This window comes from Aquarana catesbeiana, linkage group LG05, assembly GCF_042186555.1.
Source record: "Aquarana catesbeiana isolate 2022-GZ linkage group LG05, ASM4218655v1, whole genome shotgun sequence".
Lineage (NCBI taxonomy): Eukaryota > Metazoa > Chordata > Amphibia > Anura > Ranidae > Aquarana > Aquarana catesbeiana.
Window position 1 is genome coordinate 587071586 of NC_133328.1, and position 23736 is coordinate 587095321.

Below are 23736 nucleotides of genomic sequence, written 5' to 3' on the forward strand. Positions count from 1 at the left end.
TATGGAAAGACAGGCCGTCTTCAGAGACACAAGACCCCAGTGCTTCCAGAGCTGCAGCTAGCTCTGTTTAAGTGTACTTGTCACGTATATACAGTGGAGGCAGACTTTTTCTAGATTTTCTAAAAAAAAAAAAAAAAAAAAAAAAAACACACCATCAATTAACAATATTTTTTACAGGTATTCATATAGCATCAACAATTTGCACAGCACTTTACATATTGTACATTCAAATCAGTCTCTGTCCCAAAGGAACTTACAATCTACGGCCAGCCATGTACTGGCCATCAGGACTACCGGGAGTTTCCTGGTGGGCCAATGGCTCAGTGGGCCAGTCAGGCGCAGTCCTGGAGCCGCTCCTCTCTGTGAGTGATCGCGATTTCACTCCTGTCAGGAGGAGCAGCTGCCGTCACTTGCTGGAGAGAGGATTAGGCTTTCTGCTCCCTCCAGCCTGCAGGGGGAGATAGACAGCCGGCAGACTTTCCTTCCTCTCCCCCCTTATCACTTATCACATGACTGGAGAGAGAAACGAGATGATGCCTTCAGAACTGCGAGTACATGTGGGAGGGGGAGGAGAGGGAGGACACTCTGATGTAAGGGGGCTGCTGGTGATGGGGACACTCTGATGTAAGGGGGCTGCTGGTGATGGGGACACTCTGATGTAAGGGGGCTGCTGGTGATGGGGACACTCTGATGTGAGGGGGCTGCTGGTGATGGGGACACTCTGATGTGAGGGGGCTGCTGGTGAGGGGGCTGCTGGTGATGGGGACACTCTGATGTAAGGGGGCTGCTGGTGAGGGGGCTGCTGGTGATGGGGACACTCTGATGTGAGGGGGCTGCTGGTGAGGGGGCTGCTGGTGATGGGGACACTCTGATGTGAGGGGGCTGCTGGTGATGGGGACACTCTGATGTGAGGGGCTGCTGGTGATGGGGACACTCTGATGTAAGGGGCTGCTGGTGATGGGGACACTCTGATGAAAGGGGGCTGCTGGTGATGGGGACACTCTGATAAAAGGGGGCTGTTGGTGATGGGGACATTCTGATGAAAGGGGGCTGCTGGTAATGGGGATACTATGATGAAAGGGGGCTGCTGGTAATGGGGACACTCTGATGAAAGGGGGCTGCTGGTAATGGGGACACTATGATGTAAGGGGGCTGCTGGTAATGGGGACACTATGATATAAGGGGGCTGCTGGTGATGGCGACACTCTGATGTAAGGGGGCTGCCGGTGATAGGGACACTATGATGAAAGGTGACTGCTGTTAATGGGGACACTCTGATGAAAGGGGGCTGCTGGTAATTAGGGATGGGCCGAACACCACCCGGTTCGGTTCGCACCGGAACATGCCAGACAGGCAAAAAATTTGGCAGAACACACGAACACCGTTAAAGTCTATGGGACACGAACATGAATAATCAAAAGTGCTTATTTTAAAGGCTTATATGCAAGTTATTGTCATAAAAAGTGTTTGGGGACCTGGGTCCTGCCCCAGGGGACATGGATCAATGCAAACATTTTTTTTTTAAAACAGACGTTTTTTCGGGAGCAGTGATTTTTGTTTTTTTTTAATTGCGTAAAGGGAAACAATAAAAATGAAATATTCCTTTAAATATTGTGCCTGAGGCGTGTCTATAGTATGCCTGTAAATTGGCGCATTAAGACGCATGTAAATGATTTTTTTTTGTGTGTCAAAACTGATGGGGGAAAGTCACTGCCAGAAGAGGTGCATCCAAATACGCACAAACTGGACACTAGTTTGAGGCACTGACTGCTGCTGCTGATCACACTATTAATGTTTACATCACCTCTGAATAAGGCAGGCCATACATTAAGCTATTTTTTTTTTCTGCAGCCATGGGTTGCAGAAAAGAAATTTGCATATTTATTATTGATGGGAGAATCCCTCTTGCAACACTGTTGTGTTCTCCCGACAGGGAACCTTCCCTGCCAGCAGAACACGATTACTGCTGTGGGCTATGGCTGCCAACAGTGATCCCATGGAAAAAAATCGCACATGCTGGTTGTACTGAAGTCGATTGATGGATCAACTAAAGTACAACCAGCCTGCACAAATATATGTGGAATCATGGGAGGGAGTGTTGCAGACAACAAGATATCTGTTCTTAAAGTGTGTCAAGTGACAGGTACCCTTTACATTGAAATATATGTAAAAACCCCTCAAGGTGGCTTGTTTAACCCTTTTGTATCTGCCACTACTATTCCAGCTATTTTCGTTTTGAGAGTCGGAAGTCCGTAGTGACACGTGTGTTGCCCAGAAACATGAACGGTCTCAGGGGAGTATTTATATATAATGCACACAGTCCATGGAGGAAACCTGCGAGGATATAAAATAGAGGCTGCCTCTAATAACCTCTCCTTCAGGAAATGCTAGTCACCTGGCTGTCATTGTGATCCAGTGGCTTCAGTACATTCATAGTGTGTAGATCTATCTGACTTTACCAAATGTGTACTTTTGTTAAAGGGTGATGATTCGGACTTTTTTATTTTAATCCCCTCTTACCTTTGGTTAGGTTGAGGGGTCATGCTCAAAAAAACAAAACAAAACATACACACCCAGGGAATCCCACATTGTTTTGCGGTAATCTGCTGCTGCATACCCAGTCCCATGCCATCATCTTCTCTAATTAGGTCATCGGGTACTGGCTGTCTCATCTGGGTTCTTGCAGCTGGGCTTCCATGATGACCCTGCACATGTGCTGTGGACTACCCTGAAGACCCTTAACTGTATGTAACTGGGGACAGGCTTCCTGTGATCGTTGTGATTTGATATCGGAGCAATCACATGGTCAGGTGCTCATCCCTGGCTTCTGATCGCAAACATTGCCAGCAGCTGTCAGTGACCAGTCAGTCACTGTGAGTACACTCCTAGCAAGGATCAATGGATACATACTGTATATCTCAGAATAGGGAAGCTGCGCTGCAAAAAGTTTGATCGTTCGATCAAATCATAACATACAAAATATAAAAAAAATATAAAGAGTCCATATTGAATCACTTTAAAATCTTGATGTCATCACAGTGTAATCCAACACAGACAAGAACGTGCCCAACCATCATAATGTAAATCTGCTTACCAGATGGCAAGCATAAAGGGCAGGTGGCTATAACCCAGCCGCGGCCTTTAGCTTGCAGATGTCGGCACCAGTAACAGCAGACTGGATCATCCAGATCGGTCTCTCTCTCCCACTATGGAGTGCACGCATGACGTTGGCGGGGTCCCGCCCCTTTTGGCGGGTATATCAGCCGGGAGGGAGCTGGGGGCCACTCATAGGCTATTACCATCTATCTGGGACAACAATATTCATCTTCATCTTGCTTGACCTAGGTATGTGAAGGTTTCCCCAGGATTTGATATTTATATTTTTTTTTATATATACAATACATGTAACTACATTTACTTAGCCCCTTTTTTATGTATTGTAGGATTCTAATGGACACTTCGTTCCTGGATTTGCCTACTATACAGTAACCATACCTTATCCTGGGCCCTTTAATTCCCCACCTCGGTCCCCCTATGTGTGGTCTATCCTCCTATCCTCGGCTGGCTGGCCCCTCCACCCCCCACCTAGCCTGCATATCTGTATGGGCGCTGGGTTGGTGGGATTGCACTGGGCTGGGTATCCCCGCCTCAACCCCGGGGGAGACAAACATACCCAGGCTTTGTTCATCTTAACACAGTAGCAATAGGTATACACCCATTGGATACGCTTCAGGTTAGTACCATCATTACATCTCCTTTCTAACTAGTGAGCCTAACCTAACATATAGATTTCTGACGTAGGCACATTTATTTAATTTATTTATTTATTTTCCATTTTTACTTATCTTTTAGCATCCTACTCCTGATGATTGGCTTTAAACGCCATGAAACGCGTTGAGTCCATACTCAAGGGTGCCAGGTTTACAGCGTGCTTGAATACTATGAATTATCTTACTATGTTGTTTATAAATATTTATTATTATCAATTTTGTACATTAATTCTTCATTATTGTTGTTTGTACCAATCATGTCCTTTTATGTATAAACATTAAATATGTGACTATTGTGCATTGAATATGTTTATATCGTGCCTATATTGTACACAAGAAATATTATTTTGTTCATGACAGGGACTACCCTTTGGGGATTGGTTACTACCAATAAGTTGACATTCCATACTTGCAGAGACATACACCTCATTTAAAGTCCCATAATCGCTCTTTTTATTGTTTTTCCCACTATGGAGTCCGTTTTAACTGGGGTGGATGCCCCAGAAGAAAGAAGACTGACCATAGTGTGATATTGCCTAAATATATTTATTAAAATAAAGTATTGCACTTACATCTATGGTGAACTTGGTATGCGTTTTTAAAAAAGATACCGACCGGCACATACAAACGGAGCCCGTCCTCCTAGTACAATCGCGTGGTGACGTCACTACGTGCCTTCCCACAGACGCGTTTCGTCATACATAACGTTATCAATGGGAAATGGGCTCACCACCATATATAAAGAGCCAAGTCTCGTTCTGAGTCACGAGCGTACATGTGCTGTGGACTACCCTGAAGACCCTTAACTGTACGTAACCAGGGGGAACAGGCTTCCTGTGATCATTGTGATTTGATATCACATGGTCAGGTGCTCATCCCTGGCTCCTGATCGCAAACATTGCCAGCAGCTGTCAGTGACCAGACAGTCACTGTGTCAGAAGTGCTCAGTGAGTGCATTCCTAGCAAGGATCAATGGACACATACTGTATATGCCACAGCCCAGACCACCTGTGTGGTGTTGCACTCACCGGCCACTTTATTAGGTACACCTTTCTAGTACCAGTTGGACCCCCTTTTGCCTTCAGAATTGCCTTAATTCTTCGTGGCATAGATTCAACAAAGTGTTAGAAACGTTCATCAGAGATTTTGGTCCATAGTGACATGATGGCATCACTATGCTGCAGATTTGTCAGCTGCATATCCATGATGCGAATTTCCCATTTCATCACATCCCAAAGGTGCTCTATTGGATTGAGATCTGGTGACTGTGAAGACCATTGGAGTACAGTGATCTCATTGTCATGTTCTAGAAACCCGTGGTGAGATGATTTGAGCTTTGTGACATGGTACATTTTCTTGCTGGAAGGAGTCATCAGAAGATGGGTACACTGTAGTCATAAAGGGATGGACATGGTCAGCAACAATATTCAGGAAGGACGTGGCATTTAAACGATGCTCAATTAGTACTAAGGTGCCCAAAGTGTGCCAAGAAAATATCCCCCGCACCATTACATCACCACCAGCCTGAACCATTGATACAAGGCAGGATGGATCCATGTTTTAATGATGTTTATGCCAAATTCTGACCCTACCATCTAAATGTCACAGCTGAAATAGAGACTCCTCAGACCAGGCAACGTTGTTCCAATCTTCTATTGTCCAAGTTTGGTGAACCTGTGCGAATTGTAACCTCAGTTTCCTGTTCTTAGCTGACGAGTGGCACCCGGTGTGGTCGTCTCCTGCTGTAGTCCATCTGCTTCAAGGTTCGATATGTTGTGCATTCAGAGATGGTATTCTGCATACCTTGGATGTAACGAGTAACCATTCCCTGTAAACCCGAGAGATGGTTGTACGTGAAAATCCCAGTAGCTCAGCAGTCATCTTCACCACGTCTAGATGGATTGAGTTGCTGCCATGTGATTGGATGATTAGCAATTTACCTAAAGTGGCCAGTTAGTGTGCACCGGTCAGCCATAACATTAGGAACATTGACCGGTAAGGTGAATAACATGGATTATATCATTACAATGGCATCTGAATGCAGGTGGGATATATATAGGGCAGCAAGTGAACATGTTGTCTCTGAAGTTGATGTGTTTGAAAACAGGAAAAATAGGCAAAGTAAAGATTTGAGCGACTTTGACAAGGACCAAATTGTAATGGCTGGACAACAGAGTTGTCAGGATTTACCAAAAGTGGTCCAAGGAAGGAATACTGGTGAACCGGTGACGGGGTCATGGGCAGCCAGGGGTCATTGATGCATGTAGGGAGCGAAGGCTTGCTTGTAAGTCGGATCCGAAAGAAGAGCTACTGTGGCTCAAATTGTTGAAAAAGTTAAAGTATCACTAAACCCAGTAATATGAAAATAGTTCATCCGCCCGCCCACAGTGCCCACAGCTTATAAATCTGCTTTTTACATTAAAATACTGCCACTATATACCTTTTTGGGTGATCTGTATACCACGGTCACATGATAACCTGCACAGTTTCTCCAGTGCTGAGAGTTCAGGAAGGAGGAGATTTCCACTTCAGCCTGTATACACACCCACATGTGTGATGTCAATATCATGTGACCTGGCTATCTCTGAGAACAAGTAAATTCTCTCCAGCATAAAAGACACAACTGAGCATGTGCAGGTCGGCTACTCTGCCTGTGTTGGCTGGCTTTCCCCAGATAGACCCTGCAGGAGGGAAGGATCTGTGCATACAGGATTGAAAACAGCCTTTTTACACAATGCAGAGGATTAACCCCTTAAGTTCCACAGTGATTATAACAAGCATGCTATTCTGCATATACAGACTGATTTTACTGTTGTGGGTTTAGTAACACTTTAAAGTGGTTGTAATCCCTTTTAAGTGACTTTTACCTATAGGTAAGCCTAGAATAAGGCTTACCTATAGGTAGTGGAAATATCTCCTAAACGTGCGCCGTTTAGGAGATATTTCACTTGTAGTGCGCCAATGTCGCCATTGGCGCTTGCGCCGTGAAGAAACTGACCACCGTGCCGTTTCTTCCCCCAGCACGTGCCGTGACTGACGGCTCCCGGGCGCATGCGTGGGAGTGACGTCACGCGGCTCCGGCCAGTCAGAGAGCCGGAGTCTGCGGCCCCGGAAGGAAGAGGGGACGAAGATGGACGCGGCCTGCACAGGGGACAGCGTGGGCTTTGTTTGCAGGTAAGTGTCATATAATGGGCTAGTATCTGATGCATACTAGCCCATTATGCTTTTAATTTGCTGGCCTTGCAGGGAGCAAAAGAGGAAGTAAAACCCATTGGGGTTTACTTCCTCTTTAAAGCGGTGTTCCGCTTAACAAAAAAAATTAAAGGCAGCAGCTACAGATGCTGCAGCTGCTGACTTTTAATAATCGGACACTTACCTGTCTCGCCCACCTGTGGCTTTACAGCCGGGCACCCACTGTGCATGCGCAAGCGGCGCATCGTGCCGTGATTGGCCGCGCAATCATCTGGGACCTGTGACATATCCCAGATGATTGACAAGAAGGAGGGGGCAGAGATGATCTCCCTTCCTGTGCTGAGGGAAGTGACGTCAGGAGCCCAGGCGCTGAAGGAGGCAGAATACGAGGGACCCCCTAGCAACAGGCATTTAGAGGTGAGTAAAAAAAAAAAAAAAAAACATTTTCTCCAAATGTTTTTTTTTTTCTTACATTTTTTTATGCACATAAATGACTATTTTTTTTTTGGGTGGAACTCCACTTTAATGCTGGTTCTGATAGGGTGTCGGAGCACAGTGTAGTCGCAGACTGATCAGGGTGCACATGCTGGCAGCTAAAATAGCTGACAATGGGCAGGTGAATATCAGAACTGGACGGCGGAGCAATGAAAGAAGGTGGCCTGGTCTGAATCGCATTTCTTTTGCATCATGTGGATTGGGGGTGGGGGGTGGGGAGGTGTGTGTCGTTTACCTGGGGAAGAGATGGCACCAGGATGCAGTATGGGTAAAAAGGCAAGTCGGCAGAGGCGGTGTTACTTTTGGAGTCCATGCATGAACGGGTCAGGGCTGTTTTGGGGACCTACTCAATATTTGGTGCGGTGGTGGTCATAATGTTCTGGCTGATCAGAGTGTATGTTAAGCCACAGACAGCCAGGCACATAGCATTGCAACTCAGATAACCAATCACATTCCTTGTGTCATCTGAAGGATAAGTGGAGTAATGAGGGCAAAAAAAATTGGGGAGGAAGTACTTTAGTGGGTGTGACATTTGCACCCCTTTTTTTAATTAATTTTTTTTTTGGGGGTGAATAAGCCCTATACATGCATTGAATCTTATGGGTCTTATGCTGATCATCTATATCTGCATACAGCAGAGAGGCGCGAGGTGCCATAAACCTCAGAGATTGATTTTACAAATGAATGCTGAATCATGGGAGTGTTGCATAGAGCAAAAAGGTTGTCTTTTAAATTGTGTTAAGTGACAAAAGTGACAGCTACACTTTTATGTTAAATTGAGAAAAAAATTTAAAAAAACCTTCAAGGTGACTTGTTTTAAGCCTTCTGACTCTTCTATTTCAGCAATATTGCAGTAATAATAACCATTGCACAGCCCACCACTATGATTGCCCAGCTACTAATCCCTTTCTGGTTCGCCTCAGTCCCCTAAATGCCAGATCTATATCCATCCAGCACACTGCAGCAGTTCTCTGTGTACTGTGCCTTTAAATAGCAATCTTGTTTTACTGAGTCATCTGCACTGCAACCAAACTCTGTTGCCAGCCCCGCCCCTCCCTGAGCCAGGCTTGCTCCTCATTGGCCGGCCGCCCTGTCAGTTAGGAGGGGAGGGATGAGAGGTGAGGATAGTGTGTGTGTGTCAGAGGGAGCAGTGTGTGGAGGGGAGCTGATGGCAGGCAGAGATGATGATGATGTGTAGGGGCAGCTGTGGTGCCAGGCACTGAGGAGGAGGGCAGGGAGATGTCTCGCTTCTGGTATGGTAAGAAAGCCAGGAAACACCAGGCGTCCAACCACAAGTACTCTCTGGTGAGTGTGCACACTGTCCTCCCCCCCTGCCTGCCTCTGCTGGCTTTGTTTACATTGTGTGCCTGTGTGATGGTCATTAAAAGTTCTGCTCCATTCTGTGTGCAGCCCAGGGGGAGAGCAGAGCGCCGCAACCCATGGCAACCACAACCGTGCTGCGCTGGCTTTCATTGCCATGGGATACGGCACTTTACAGGTCATTGCTTGAATGAATGAGTCCATTGGTGGTAGTAACCCCTAGCAACCAGATTTCAGCTATTACTGAATCAGGGCTCACATGTCTGGGGCATGGAAAGCTATAATATACCTGTATTAAAAAAACGGGGCGCTGTAATTATTATTTATTATATAGTTATTACTATCATTATTTATTATTTTATTATTAATTAGTTATTACTATCATTATTATTTCATTATTTGTATAATTATTCATTATTATATAGCTATTGTTAGTATTATTTGTTAATTATTATGATTATATATGGTTAATTATTATTGTACACTTTTTTTAAATATATAGGTATTACTATCTTTATGATTATTATATTATTATTATTATTATACAGGATTTATATAGCGCCACCAGTTTGCACAGCACTTTACAACATGATTGCAGACAGTACACTTACAATACAAATCTATACAGGAGGGATGAGAGGGCCCCGCTCATTAGAGCTTACATTATTTTTAGCACAATATTATTATTAATTATTATTATTATGCTATTACCAATATGAAATAAGTAATTAGTAAGACAGGCCGTACATGGGTCAAATGTCAAAAACGTGGGATATTTATTATAGCAAAAAGTAAAAGATATTGTGTTTTTTCAAAATTGTCTCTCTCTTCTTTTGTTTATACCGCAAAAAATAAAAAACGCAGAGATGATCAAATACCCCCCAAAAGAAAGCTCTATTTGTGGGGAAAAAAAAAGGACATCAATTTTGTTTGGGTACAACGTCGCACGACCGTACAACTGTCAGTTAAAGCAACGCAGTGCCGTATCGCAAAAAATGGCCTGGTCATTGAGCAGCCAAATCTTCCGGGGCTGAAGTGGTTAACTGACAGTTGCGCGGTCGTGCGACGTTGTACCCAAATAAAATTGATGTCCTTTTTTCCCCACAAATAGAGCTTTCTTTTGGTGATATTTGATCATCTCCTGCAGTTTATTTTTTGCGATATGAAACAAAAAGACTGACAATTCTGAAAAAAAAACTAAACAATTTTTTTTACTTTCTGCTATAATACATATCCAAAAAAAAAATATAAAAACGAATAAAAAAAATGGCATATTGATTGGTTTACGCAAAAGTTATAGCTTCTACAAAATAAGGGAAAGATTTAGGGACTTTTTTTTTTTTTTTTTTTTTATTGTTTTTACTAGTAATGACGGGGATCAGCGATTTTTTTTTTTTTTTTTGGGACTGACATTGTGGCAGACAAATCTGACACTAAGTGATACTTTTTTGTGACTAGTGACACCAATACAGTGCTACAAAAATGCACTGATCACTGTATAAATGACACTGGCAGGGAAGGGGTTAACAGCAGGGGGTGATTAAAGGGTTAAGTGTTCCCTAGGGAGGTGTTTCTAACTGTGGGGGGAGTGGCCTGACTGAAGGAGGAGAGGGATCGCTGTTCCTGATCACTAGGAACAGCTAATCTCTCCTCCCCTGTCAGAATGGGGATCCACCTTGTTTACAAAGGCAGATCCCCATTCTGCCTCTGTTTACCGCCACCGGACATTGAGTCTGCCAGACCCGCAGGTAAGCTCCCACGGCGGGCGCACGCCTGCTGTATCTAATGCATGGAGCGATGTACAGGCACGTTGGTTCGCGCAGCCGGGCCGCCCTGCCGCAGTATATGTGCGGTGGGCTGTCTGGAAGTGGCTAAACAGGACTCCTCTCTGGACCTCAACAAATGCACCCCAAACGGTAAAACCCCCCAGATCTTAATGCGGCCAATTGTGCCTTTTAAGGGAATTTGCTAGGGCCACCACACAAGCATGGATCACTTCCCCCCCAGGACAAATGGATATGTACCTCGTGAGAGTACAAACTTCCATAGTGTAGCAAATCTTAAAAGTACTTTAATAAAATAATAAAAAGCTATTGCACTCGCATAGATACAGAGAAATGCGCATTACACATCCTCAGCAAAATGGCCACAGGATTCAGCGTGATGACATCTCAAGTCCCACCCTTTGCGTTTCGTCACTAGTTCATTGTACAGGACAGTAAAATACTCGCCTATTTACAGTATTGCCCCCTCACTGGCTGGACAAGAGGGTGTCACTCCCTAGGTGGTATCCAGTGTGGAGTATTTTGTTCTTCCTAGCGATGATGACAAGTATTTTTTGGAATTGATCCTAATTGGTTGCTATAGGTTACTGCAGTATTAGGGGCTTTTGTATAAAGATTAGTGGAATGTTTTCTTTTCTGTAACCTATTCCACTACAAAACGTCTCTTCCAGCTATACAAGTGTGAAATGAAAAGCTGTGATGCTGACGTGACGTATATAATATAACAAAATCCAAGTTGCAGCAAACCTATAAAAGACAGGAAAACTGGTTGGTTGCTGTTCACGTTACTGAAGACCAGAACGAACTTTGTGTGCAGAGGTGAATAGCACGCAATCTGCATGTGGCAGAGCGGAGCTCATAGGACGTCCTCAGCCAGGCAGTGCAGTTTGTTTGCTCATTGAGTTGTACTGACAGTTCCTTTTATGGTGACATGACCGTGACTTTTCCTTGTACTTCATGTCTGGATTTATCTTTGTAACTTTTAATATAGTTTATCCAAACACATACAGATCAGGTTTCCCAGGCTACCACTTTTCGGAGGGGGGGACCCAGTCTTTAGCAGAAGGTAATGGTCTCAGATCTGACCGACAAGGGAAGGCATGGGATTTCAACAGCCCATATTAAGAGAGCAGTAGAAATGGTCACTAGAGGAACATTAAAGCTAAATTCACTTTTTTTTTTTTCTTGCCGTAAAGCAAAGGTATATGGTGCCTGGCACCCCAAGGCATATGCATTGAAGTGGGACATATCTCAAAAAGTAAAGATTTGCTATGTGATAAAAAAAAAAACATCTAGAAGTATTAATTGCACAAAAGCATTCCACTGAAAGATTTACCTTTTTTTGTTTAGAATTCCTTCTGAAAAATGGTATGTGAGGGTGCCTATCACTCCCATGCCTACAACCTCATAGCTGTCTATCTCCAGTGTGAGATCATCAAAGGGACTGCTGCCTCTCGAATGCTAGTCTCAGAAGATCTAGAGTAAGGTTTGGTGTTTCACTAGTGTGCTGCTCATTGTCCACCTTGCTGGAGGTTCTGAAGTGAGGAAGCAAAGCCCTGCCACTATCAAAATGCAGAACAAGACATGATACTTAAGTAATGAGGAAAGATCGGCTGTAGGGAGATCATGGCAGGAATACTAGTCATTAGTCCTCCTCCTCCTGACTCTTTTGGGCGCAGCTTCTACAGTTTATTTTATCTTTAATAAAACAAAGCTACCGTATGAAGCACCATAGTGCACTGATGGGAATGTACTGTGTGTTGTGGAGTGTTGCATTTTCTGTAATTATTTTTTTTTTTTTGGGGGGGGGGTTGTGTTTTTTTTTTTTTGGATTGTAAATATATATAAAGGATGTCCCAAAAATCTCTGGATCTATAAGCATTGCATTATTCAAAATCACCATTTCTATCCTTCTAAAGCAAGTGTCTCAAACTGGCGGTCCTCCAGCTGTTGTGAAACTACAAGTCCCATCATGCCTTTGCCTGTGGAAGTCATGCTTGTAACTGTCAGCCTTGCAATGCCTCATGGGACTTGTAGTTTTGCAACAGCTGGAGGGCCACCAGTTTGAGACCCCTGTTCTAAAGGATTTTTATACTTCATAAGTGCAGCTGGTCCAGTGACTGCATGGTGATAACACAAACATGCATGTGAAATACTTTGAGAGCTTCTTGCAACAGAAGGAGATATTGTTGAAGATTAATTTCATCTCAGTGGTTATACCAACCTTCACAATGAACATCAAAAAGGTGGATTGGAATGTGAGGTCCAGTTTAATGGCCTCCTGGACCTCCAGATATAACACCACTTAACTTTTTTTTTCTTTTTTTCTTTGGGTTCTTCTGAAATCAGAAGTCTTTAGCAGCTTTTCTCAAACTGTTTACCCCAGAGGAACCTTTAAAATGTTCTGAACTCATGGAACCCATGCTAAAACCAATTAGATGGTCAGTGGGAAAAATGCCCCCTACATTGGTGTTCAGGGAGGAGAATGCAACCCTTACAGTGGCATTGATAAACTCTTTAGTGCTGCTCCAGGCGAGGTGTGATCACTTCTCATCCAGAAGTGCGGGCATGTGTGGGACACCACTCACCCAGCCTGGTGTATACAAGTGTAGGTAATGGCCTCAGCCAGCATGGCTTAACTGGTTTGCCGCCTCCACCGGGGCTTAGTCATAAAGGTCTATGATTAAGCCCTGGTGGGTGGGGTCAAATGCATCAGGGAGCGTGGCCACCTTAGTCCGAAATCCTCAAAGTACCTAAAATGATCGTTAATGGCATGTAGTTGGCTCTGCCAAGAGACGCTGGCACCAGAGCTATGCAGGAACCATCAAATAGGCGGCCAATCCATCACAGCTCAATGGACCCCCTATCAGCCTCTGGGGGAACCCTGGTTGAGAATGGCTGATCCCCACTAAACAGACGGACGATAGGTCTGTGTCCGCTCCGTTATGCAGAGCGTACATGGACCCGGTCCCGCTACCCTCTATGGGGAATTTAGATGGAAGTGGACCACCTGTATATGAATAGGACCACCATCCGTCTATTTTTGGAGGATCAGATGGCGGCCCGTTGTCTGCTGACATCTGCCACTCCATAGAGGACAATGCGGTGTCTGATCTGGTCTGCTTCAAAAAATGATAGACGGACCTGATTGGACAGCCCGTGTGAAAGAGCCCTAAAGGAGGAAATGATCTTCTGCATGTAACAACATTAGTTCTGCTTTCTTAACAAATGTTTAACGTTCTTGTATTCAGCGTATACATAAATGTTGAATAGGTCAAGCCTGTCACTCTGAGCATTAACTGTAAAGAAAACTTTTACTTACATTTTTCCCATGGATCCAGACTTTTGGGACACACTATATATTCCAACAAATCTGCCCTGTGCATCTAGGATTAGCGGCTTCTGTACATGAAAGGGTTAAGGGAAATGTTGCAGAATAAGAGGCGTGCATGCTGAGATTCCCCCCCAAATTAGTTGACCAATGGTGTCCAGTGTTTGACGTTATACTTGAAGATTCAGTAGACAGATTATCTCACTGCTGTTGTAAACATTATTATTAGTAATTAGCTGGTTTCTTTAATCAATATTGGTATTGCTAGAAGTGTTTTTTTGTTTTTTAACTAGAATCCGGCAAGCTGTGCCTTGTATTGTACACAACTACAATATATCAGCCTGAAAAGCAGCTTCTGGATAAGTTCACCGACTCTGAGACCGCAGAGTTGCATTGCTGTATTTGAAAATCTCGGCACCATGGGAGTTTTCCTGAGAGAATTCCCACGCTCAGAACTTTGGCTGTTTAATAAATAGCTTAGAATTCCCAAGCAGTCGTTACTTAAAAAGCCCATAAACACATTTGCAAATGTATCTGAAGCGGAGCTGAAAGGAAAGCCTTTACTTTATGTGAAGGATTAATTGTATGGATAGGCAGGAGGGAATAATAGGCTTGTAGAGAAGGAGTGTGTGTGTCTTATCAGGAGTTTGCAAGTTGTGTAAGGAAACCACAGTTCCATCCATGGCCGCCTAAGTTTAGTGCAAAGTTTCACTTCCTATTGATGTCCTCTGTGTCTGCTGGCTCCTCTCCAGACAGAAGCATGCACATTGATTAAACCGTGTTTTAGCCTTTGCAAAGGTGAACCACCTGGTCAAATGGCTGTTATCTTTTACATAGGCCCCCACACCTGAGCGATTTTCTGCTTGGAGTTCCAATAACCCAAACCAAATCCTATTAGGCCCCTTTCACACAGGCTTTCTGATCAGGTTCACCTGTCAGTTTTTCAGCCGGACTTGATCAGACCCTGCAGTCTCCCCTATGGAGCGGCCGATGTCAGCGGAGACGTGAAAGGGGTCTTCGTTTCAATGGCACCTGTTCACATCTGAGCATTTTGTCACCTGTAGCAAAACGGTTGTGTGCTTCCTTTAGGCAGTTTGGCCCCTAGACTTCTATGGGAATGCCGGAAAAACGCACGACATGAGCAGTTTACAAGCTTTGTTGCGTATTTTCTGGCAAAACAGTTATCCACCCCTAATCTCCTTCCCCTAGTGCTTTCAACTGGCTAAAATAAAAATACCTGAAGCTTGAGGCCCCGTTCACACTTTGCATAGTGGAAACTTGTGTTCCCGATTGAAATTTTGTGTGGGCGATTTTCGCATATCACGCATAGGGCAGTCCATTCACTACAGTGGGCTGTCCTAAGAACACTTCTGTTGTGTTTTTTTTGGACGATAAGCTTCACGAGATTTTTAAGGTCAGGTTTGGCTGCGATTGCAGCGTGATACGGCCTTGTGACAATCACACCAAAATCGCACTGCGTTTGGGTTGCTGTTTAGAATGAATGGCACCCAAATGCTCATTGTGGGTTTTGCCCCAATTGTCAGGTGATTTGGACTTTCGACGTATACGCCTCGCGATTCCAAATCGCAGAGTGTGAATTGGGCCTGAATACACATGGAAAACGATTGTAATGTGCTTCTAAAATGCTAGTAGTATGCTTGCAAAACTCCTAAATTAAAATGCCTAAGGCTCCTTTCACACCTTCGTAACTTTGTGTAATGGGAACAAGTGTTTCCACTCGTGATTATGTTGAGCGATTTGCACATGATTTTGCGTGTTACAGAGGGCCAGACCATTCACTGAATTGGGCTGCCCTACACGCCTTTGTCACCAGAAATAAAGCACCTAAGACCCCATTCACACTGAGGCGCTTTTCAGGCGCCTTTACGATAACAATCTAAAAAAGGAAAAGGTATCCAGCGCTGACCCAAAAGGACACAAAAAAAAGGTAAAACTGCTAGCAGACACTCAAGGCTAATTCAAAACAAAAACCTCAAATAGACATATACATAAAGTGCTGCGCAATTCTTAAAAGTCCATAAAACTGTAAACAGAACAATCCCAGTTGGTGTACATATGGATACAGCTAAAAACAAATAAAGTGCAGATGACTCACATAGGAATTCATGAATGTCCATAAAATGAAACAGTCCCAACTGGTGAGTGTAAGGAAACTACTGGAATAACTAAAGTGCAAGTGACATACAAGGCAAATCTTCAATCAGGTGTCTGTGATCCCTCCACCACAAAGAATGACCTCTCACCTCCAGGACTCGACCTGAAACAGGTCACATAGCAGTAATAGAACACCAGGCAGGTAATCCTCAGTTGAAAAATCCAATACTCGTCCACAGTCAGTGAGATGATACAGCGTGTGTAAGGAAAAAGACACAGCGATCTAATGCTCTCTGTTTGCCACTTTATTGTAATAAAAAACGATCAATTGTACTTGCATAAAGCTGCACTCAGTTCTGAGTGCAGGCACATAAGCGTGTAGTGTTACCAACGAGACGGCCGCGGGTGACGTCATGCCTGACCCCCGTATATGTTACGTCCGAAGGCGGGACTTCCTCAGCGTACGCGTTAACGTCTGAAGGCGGGACTTCCTTCACGATAACAAAAGCGCTTGAAAAGCTCACGAAAACCTCTTTCCATTAAAATCAATGAATGCTTTCACACTGGGGCATTGGGCTGGCAGGGCGCTGAAAAAACGCCCCTCTCCACAGAAATGAATGGAAAGCTCTTCAAAAGCGCTCAAATGTTTTACTGGCAGTTTAGAAGCGCCTCAGTGTGAAAGGGGCCTAATTCTTTTTCAGGCGACAAGTCTTGCTCAATTTTGAAAGGCTTGGTTTGCTGCAGCACAATCGGCATGTGATGATTCTGCCCGTGAATCCAATTCATGAAGTGTGAATGGAGCCTAATCGCGCTGCCCAGGTGTGAATGCAGCCAGAAACTCTTGACTTTCTCAGTTTTGCTATGTAAACTACTGCCAAATAGTGATTTAAGGATAATCTTCTTGGTCTTTCTCTAAGTGTTGCTCTTTGTTCATCTTGACTTAAGCATGGCATTACAAAATGGGGCGAGGCTGTCTACCAAGTCCAGGAGCCAAAAGCAGGGCGGGTGGGGGTCTGAAAAGACAAGGTGAATAGAAGCAGAAGAGCACGTCAGATCAGCCAAGCAAAATTGTGCCTTTTAAGGTGTATCTAAACCCAATTCAATTAACCTTAAATAACATTGTAGCTTACTAGTTCTTAAGCTGGTTTTACATTAGTAAAATTTAGTTTGAATGTTTTTGTTTTAAGGATGTTTGTTCAATTTTCCAATTATTATTGGGGTCAAATCTTTGTTTTTGACCACAGTGATTAAAAATTTGAAAGGAGCAGGATGGGAATGTTTTCCCAAACAAATAAATTTGTCATCAAATGTATAAAGAATTTTCGTACAAATATTCATACGAACATTTGTTCGAAATTCTACTAGTGCATAGCCAGCTTCAGGCTTGCCATACACTGTTCCATTTCTCTTGTTCAGCCTCATAGGCTAGACCAGAGAAAACCATTGACTCCCCCATCGGCGGGGATGGAGGCGTCCTTCCCCCTCCTGCCAGGCTGTAGCCAATAAGGTAGGCTTCTTCCTCTTGCCCTCACCAATTGACATGTTGGTCTGTAATTTTTATGGCACCACACCCTTGTAATTAAATTATTTAAAGACTAAGTAGCTTGTATTATGGACTTTATAGGGATCCTAACAAAACTTTTTATATAACATAACAAATTTGTTCATACTTTCTCAGTAAAAAAAGTAACTGACTCTCATCATGTTGTCTAAATTGGCCCTAGTATGTGTATATGTACGGATGTGAGATTAGGAACGTATGGTGACCATACATGCTTTGATAAATGGTCGATTCCAATTGATCTCTAGTTCGATTCAATATAATACACAAGGAAGTGGATTTCAGTCGATAGCTGGAACATACGATTGTAAGTTATTGATTGCATCTCTGTTTCCACCATGCAAATTCAGTAATTTTACACGCTGGCTGATCGACTGAGTTTAATCCTATTGATCTAAAACTGCTCGAAATCTGTCGAATAGGAAGTCATGGCTATTTGATTGATTCTCGATTTTAATCACTTTGGTTGAATTGCACTTTGATTGTATAATAATATGAAAGTGCCACCAGTAGATTGTAAGCTCCTTGAAGGCGGTGACTAATGTGAATGTACAGTATGGAAAGTTCTGCATAAATTGCCAGTGCTATATAATAAATAGGAATATGCTTTTCATTGAAGTCACTGTAAGTGATTGGTTCTAACCCATTCACCTATAAAATGTGTCATTTCTGCATAGTAATTGTGGAGAGTTCATGTTTTAGTTGAAGGGATGTAAATATTAAAACATGAAAGCTGTGAAATGCAATTCCAGCACTGGTAGTGGATTGACAATTTCTGTGTGCAGAATCCAAAAATCTTCTCTTGATTGTTTGAAAGGCCGGAGCATGGATGGATGATGATCAGTGGAATGAGTTACCTGCTTTCTTAGATCTATTGGAGACTCTGACAGTGAAATCTTCCCTCCTCTGTTTTCAGGATTGCTGGCTGCTCCCCTTCACCATTTAGGCGTTCATTTATTTCTTTACATTTTCAGGAGTATAGAATAAGCATATCCATCAGGGTTATAGGGACTACAGTAATGACCAAAGCAGATGTGCAGTCCTAGGATCCCAATTCCAAGATGTGGGTTTTGTTCACACTGCAGTAGTCTCACTGATTCCCTATAAGACATGGGTTTTGTTTATACTGCAGCAGTCTCGTCAAGTCTGTGTGAGATATAGGGCCTTGATGAGATATAGGGCCTTGATGAGACTACTGCAGTATAAACAAAACCCATGAGAGGTTTTGTCCACACCACAGTGGGCTCATCAGCTTCCCAGTAAGATATGCAGTGCAGTGGTCTCATCAAGTCTCTGAGATGTGGGTTTAGTTTATACTTCAGTGGTTTCATCAAGTCCTTATGAGATATGGACTTTAGTGTACCCCGCAGTGGTCTCCAGTCTGTATTAGATATGGGTTCATACTGCAATTGTCTCATCAAGTCTCTGAGATGGGTTTTGTTTATACTGCGGTGGTCTTATCAAGTCCATATTAGATATAGGTTTTGTGTATGCTGTGGCGGTCTCAAGTCCATATGAGATATGGATTTTGTTTATGCTGCTGTGATCTATGAGATGTGGGCTTTGTTCATACTGCGGTGGTCTCATCAAGTCCTTATGAGATATGGACTTTAGTGTACTCCGCAGTGGTCTCCAGTCCCTATGAGATACGGGTTCTGTTCATACTGCAATGGTCTCATCAAGTCTCTGAGATGGGTTTTGTTTATACCTCGGTGGTCTCATCAAGCCCCTATGAGATATGGGTTTTGTTTTATATTGTAGTGGTCTCATCAGGTCCCTATGAGAGATGTTTTTGTTCATACTGTGGTAGTCTCATCAAGCCCCTGTGAGAGGTTTTGTCCACACCATAGTGGGCTCCCTATGAGATATGCAGTGCAGTGGTCTCATCAAGTCTCTGAGATGTGGGTTTAGTTTATTCTGCAGTGGTTTCATCAAGTCCTTATGAGATTTGGGATTTAGTGTACCCCGCAGTGGTCTCAAGTCCCTATGAGACTTTATTTTGTATTTTTTTCATACTGCCTTGCCCGATTGGTTTTATTTATACTGCAGTGGTCTCATCACGTCCCTATGAGAGATGTTTTTCCGTACTGCAGTGGTCTCATCAAGTCCCTATGAGATGTTTTTTTTCATACTGCAGTGCTCTCATCAGATCTCGGAGTGTGGTTTTCATTTACACTGCAGTTGTTTCATCAGGTCTCTGTGAGATTTGAGTTTTGTTTCCATTGCAGTGAGATCTGAATATTATCCAGCACGTTTTATATATTTTGGGCAGAACTTGTCCACAACTTCGACACACTTTTGGCAAAAAAGCCAACCAAAGAAATCTATAGAGAACAAGACAGCCATAGTCCAAACTTTGTTTTACTTTTTTTTTTTTTTTTTTTTTTACTCCCCCCCCCCCCATTTTTGATAGAGCAGGTAATGGTTAGTTTTAAATGCACATATAATCGTACAGAAAGCTGCTTGTTGTCAGGGACAGGGTCTCTTTAACACCCCTTTCCAAACTCCAGCTGTAAAGTGTCATTCATCACAGTGTAGGCTTTTTGACCTAAAATTTGAAAAGCGCTCTCTGACTACTATTTGGTGTTTTTTGCGTTTTTTACAAAATGCTGAAACAAGCCATGTTCTTAAAGAGGAACTGCAGTCTGCTCACATAATTTGTAATAAAAACATCTTTGCCATCCTGAAGCTTCCCTCCAACCACTTTGCATATTCTTTTATATATACTGTGATTCTGTACTTGCCAAATATGCTGCAGAAATCTCCCTCCACGGAGTCTGGCTGTAACCATTTTAACTGTGGGCAGCTGAAGCTGCTGCCTGTTCACTTCCTGGATTTACATAGCACACCTCCAGCTCTTCAGCTCTCATTGACCCTCTTATGACTCCCTCCCATTCCTGGTAAACTCTCACGAGAGTGAGGGAGAGAGCTGTGCATGATGTCATATGCCTAGGATAATGACCAGACAAGAAACAGGAAGTGGGCTGTATAAGGTATTTACTGGCAGAAAAAAATGTTTTACTATCCAAAGTTAAAACAAAAAGGGTGGAAGATCTAATGGATTGAAAGGTAAAAAAACGACTGAACGTCCGCTTTAAGAAGTCAGGTGTTTAAACTCTCTTCATCCTTCAAACACCGGATACAAAATTTTGGGTGCAATGAACCATGAAAAGTGTGTGTGTGTGTTTATTTTTCTTTTTTTCTGCATTCATTATTGGGGACCTTTACAAAGGTGTTATACCTGGAGCTCCCCATCTACCATGAATCTAAATGAGAGAAAACATAGCACACTGTGTTATAATCTGTAGTAGTCTACTCCATAGAGGGGGAGGAGGGGGGATATGAATGAAAAATAAGAGCTCTCTATGTAAGGCAAATATTTGCTTTTGGAATAGATTGTAACATGGAAACGTAGTGTGGATAAGCGTCTAGAAATTAACTCAAGCATTAGGACTGCCTTTTTACGTTTTGTTCTGTATCTAAAACCAAGAACAAAAATTTAATCTATTGCAACTTCTCAGTCCTCAGATGTGGTGTCTGCTCTCGTTTTTTGTTTTGTTTTTTTCCTTCTATTTCAGCCCTTTCGATCTTGTCAGTTACACACTTCCTGTCCTAGTTTGACAAAGCTCACCCACTGTACAATACAATCTGTGGAGGCTGAGCATCCTGAGACAGGACTACAGAACACCTCCCTTTCCTCCTCTCCACAGAGGTGTTGTCTAGTCCAACTCACTTCCTGATAAAAAATAATTTGATATATCTTTCCATAGTGTATGGGACAGCATTTGATTTCTGGGGGGATCTGGTATATTTATGCAATTCATGAACACATCGAACAAATGCTTTCCATGGTATTTTAAATACATCAAAAGAGAACAAGTTGGAGAAGTTCATTGTTCAGGTTTGCATGTCCTTTTGGCACAGGAAAGCACATTGAAATTGGCACTTAGAACAGGATGCAGTAGTTTAGCACATTGTTCAGTGTGTGAGCGAAGACTTCTTGGAAAGGTGTGATCACGGATGTACGGTAATGTACTCCTTCATCAGTCTGAAGTTCTTAAAGTGTCCCATTTTATAATGCATGTATAATAGGTACACAACCAACTAAATGTCATTTACATTATACAAAGCGATGTATAATTGTCAGAGTTAGATAAATGCTAGTAATCTCTAGATTGTTAGAAGTAAACTTCTGATTTCCGGGAGTCACTTTAAACAACTGTGTTTTGCAAGTGAAAGTGAAATCAGTCGATGAGGAAACATTATGATGGCTTTAAACTCACAATCCAGTTTATCGTAAACCAAGTTTTGCATAATCCCTCCAGCCATACTTAGAAGGCCTTTGTCATGGTGTGTGGGAAGGGGGCAGAGGCGACATGTCAGGTTACATAATTGCACATCCTGCAACCCCCCTCTCCTGCTTCACTATAGCTGGCCATAGACTAATCGAAAATTGGCTGGTTCGGCAGGAATCGGACAAATCCATCTTTTGGCAGGCTGGTTACACTGAAGTTGATCTATCTTTTTTTTTTTTTTTCTCTTTTTTTTTTTTTTTTTTTTTTTTTTTTAGTCTTTTTGTGCAGTTACTGCCGCCAGCTATAGCCAGCAGCAGTAATCTTTGTAGTCTGGCGGCTGAGAAACCTCCCACTGTCAGAACTCAATAATGCCGCGAAAAGGATTCCCCATGACTGTGTTGTTGGGGGGGATCAAGCTATTCTCTTTCCTTCAACTCGTGGTTCAGCTTCTGACACCATTGTCCTCCCCGATCTGTCCTGCAGATGGCAGGATGCACCCAGCACTGGATGTGCGGCCCTGGAAATCCACAGGCAACTAGCCTCCAGTGGCGGCTGGTACTCAAAATTTTTGAGGGGGGCGCAAACTGAAAAATTCAGAAAAATACTGAAAAAAACATCAATTGCAGCCTCACTGTGCCCATCAAATGCAGCCACTGTGCCCTGTCAACTGCAGGCTTACTGTGACTGCCCGCCTGCTCGCTGTCTGACTGGCACTTACCCCATCTTGGTGGCGGGTCAGGCAGCAGGTGACGGAGGCGATGGCTCCTGTGTCCTCCATGGTGCCTGTGCGTCTCTTCCCTTCTGCTAGGCATCCGATAGGATTGCCTGTGCCTTTAGCCAGTCAGGAGATGGGTATTAGACCCGTGCTTCTTGATTGGCGGAGAGGCGGTTTAGTGTTAGAAAAGCAAATAGTAAATTGCTTTTCTAACACACCTGAGTGGGCTCTGAGCGCAATGCTCTGCGCGCTGAATCCACCTTTTTTGAAGCCTATGGCTCTAATCAGGTGCTTAAAAAAAAAAAAAAACAGCCACGTTAAATTCAGGCGTCCGGAAAGGGGCCAGACTCCTGAATTGGGGGTGGCCGCGGTGGCCATAGATATATCTATCCATTCTACAAATAAGGGGGTGGAGCCTGTGCGCCCTTAATGGATGGGCCGCCCCTGCTAGCCTCCTTCCCGATCTGCACATGCACAGTCCACTCTATATTCTAGCAAAAATGCTGAGCTGCGAGAGCGAGCTGACTACGCATGCATAGGTGTGGTGGAAGGCCAGTAGTGTTTGTTTAGAGATTCCAGTGGCCACACATCCAGGTGTGCCCTGCCATCTGCAGGGTGGAGTGGGGAGAACAGTAGTGTCAGCAACTGAAGAGGTGAACATTTGTATGGGGAATGAAGCACAGCATTTTAATATATGGGGACACTGTGTGGTGCAATGGAACATTTTGGGAAATGCCTGTAAAGATGAACCAATTGTCTAATCCCAGAATGTCCACTGGAGCCACTTGGAAGGTAGTTTTGTTTCTCCTGAGTGGTTGAATGTATTCTACAAGGGTAATTTCAGCCAAATATTTTCCTTCCTTTCAGAGGAGTCGGTAAGGGTTAGATCTGGTTACAGATTTGTGGTATTGTCTGTATCTCCATTGATGGGAAAAATGACCTATTGCTTTTTACTGCGGTGGCCACCATGGCAGTGCAATGAATGGAACCTTGATTCCCTTCTTTATAGAGCTGCAAGATTAAAAGATCGCTAAAAGCATTGCGATCGTGATTCAAACCCCCCACCGCTTAGTGATTGTAAAGTCTTGTTTTTTTTCCCCCATAAAAACAATAAACATGTTATATTTACCTGCTCTGTTGCAGTGGATTTGCACAGCG

The 23736-nt window shown here is 43.4% G+C and overlaps 1 protein-coding gene across 6 annotated transcripts in view; it reads left to right on the forward strand.

Moving 5' to 3' along the window:
* Nucleotides 1-23736, forward strand: part of OXR1 (oxidation resistance 1) — an 830701-nt gene that overhangs the window by 759954 nt on the left and 47011 nt on the right. Inside the window, exon 1 of one of the 6 annotated variants that reach the window (XM_073632146.1) lies at nt 8538-8762. The exons of 4 other annotated variants lie outside the window; for them this stretch is intronic. In XM_073632146.1, the coding sequence (XP_073488247.1) occupies nt 8697-8762 (66 nt within the window). In that variant the 5' untranslated portion in view covers nt 8538-8696. Of the gene's footprint in view, nt 1-8537; nt 8763-23736 lie in introns of those variants that run through there. One more of the 6 variants, XM_073632147.1, reaches the window with a different exon arrangement.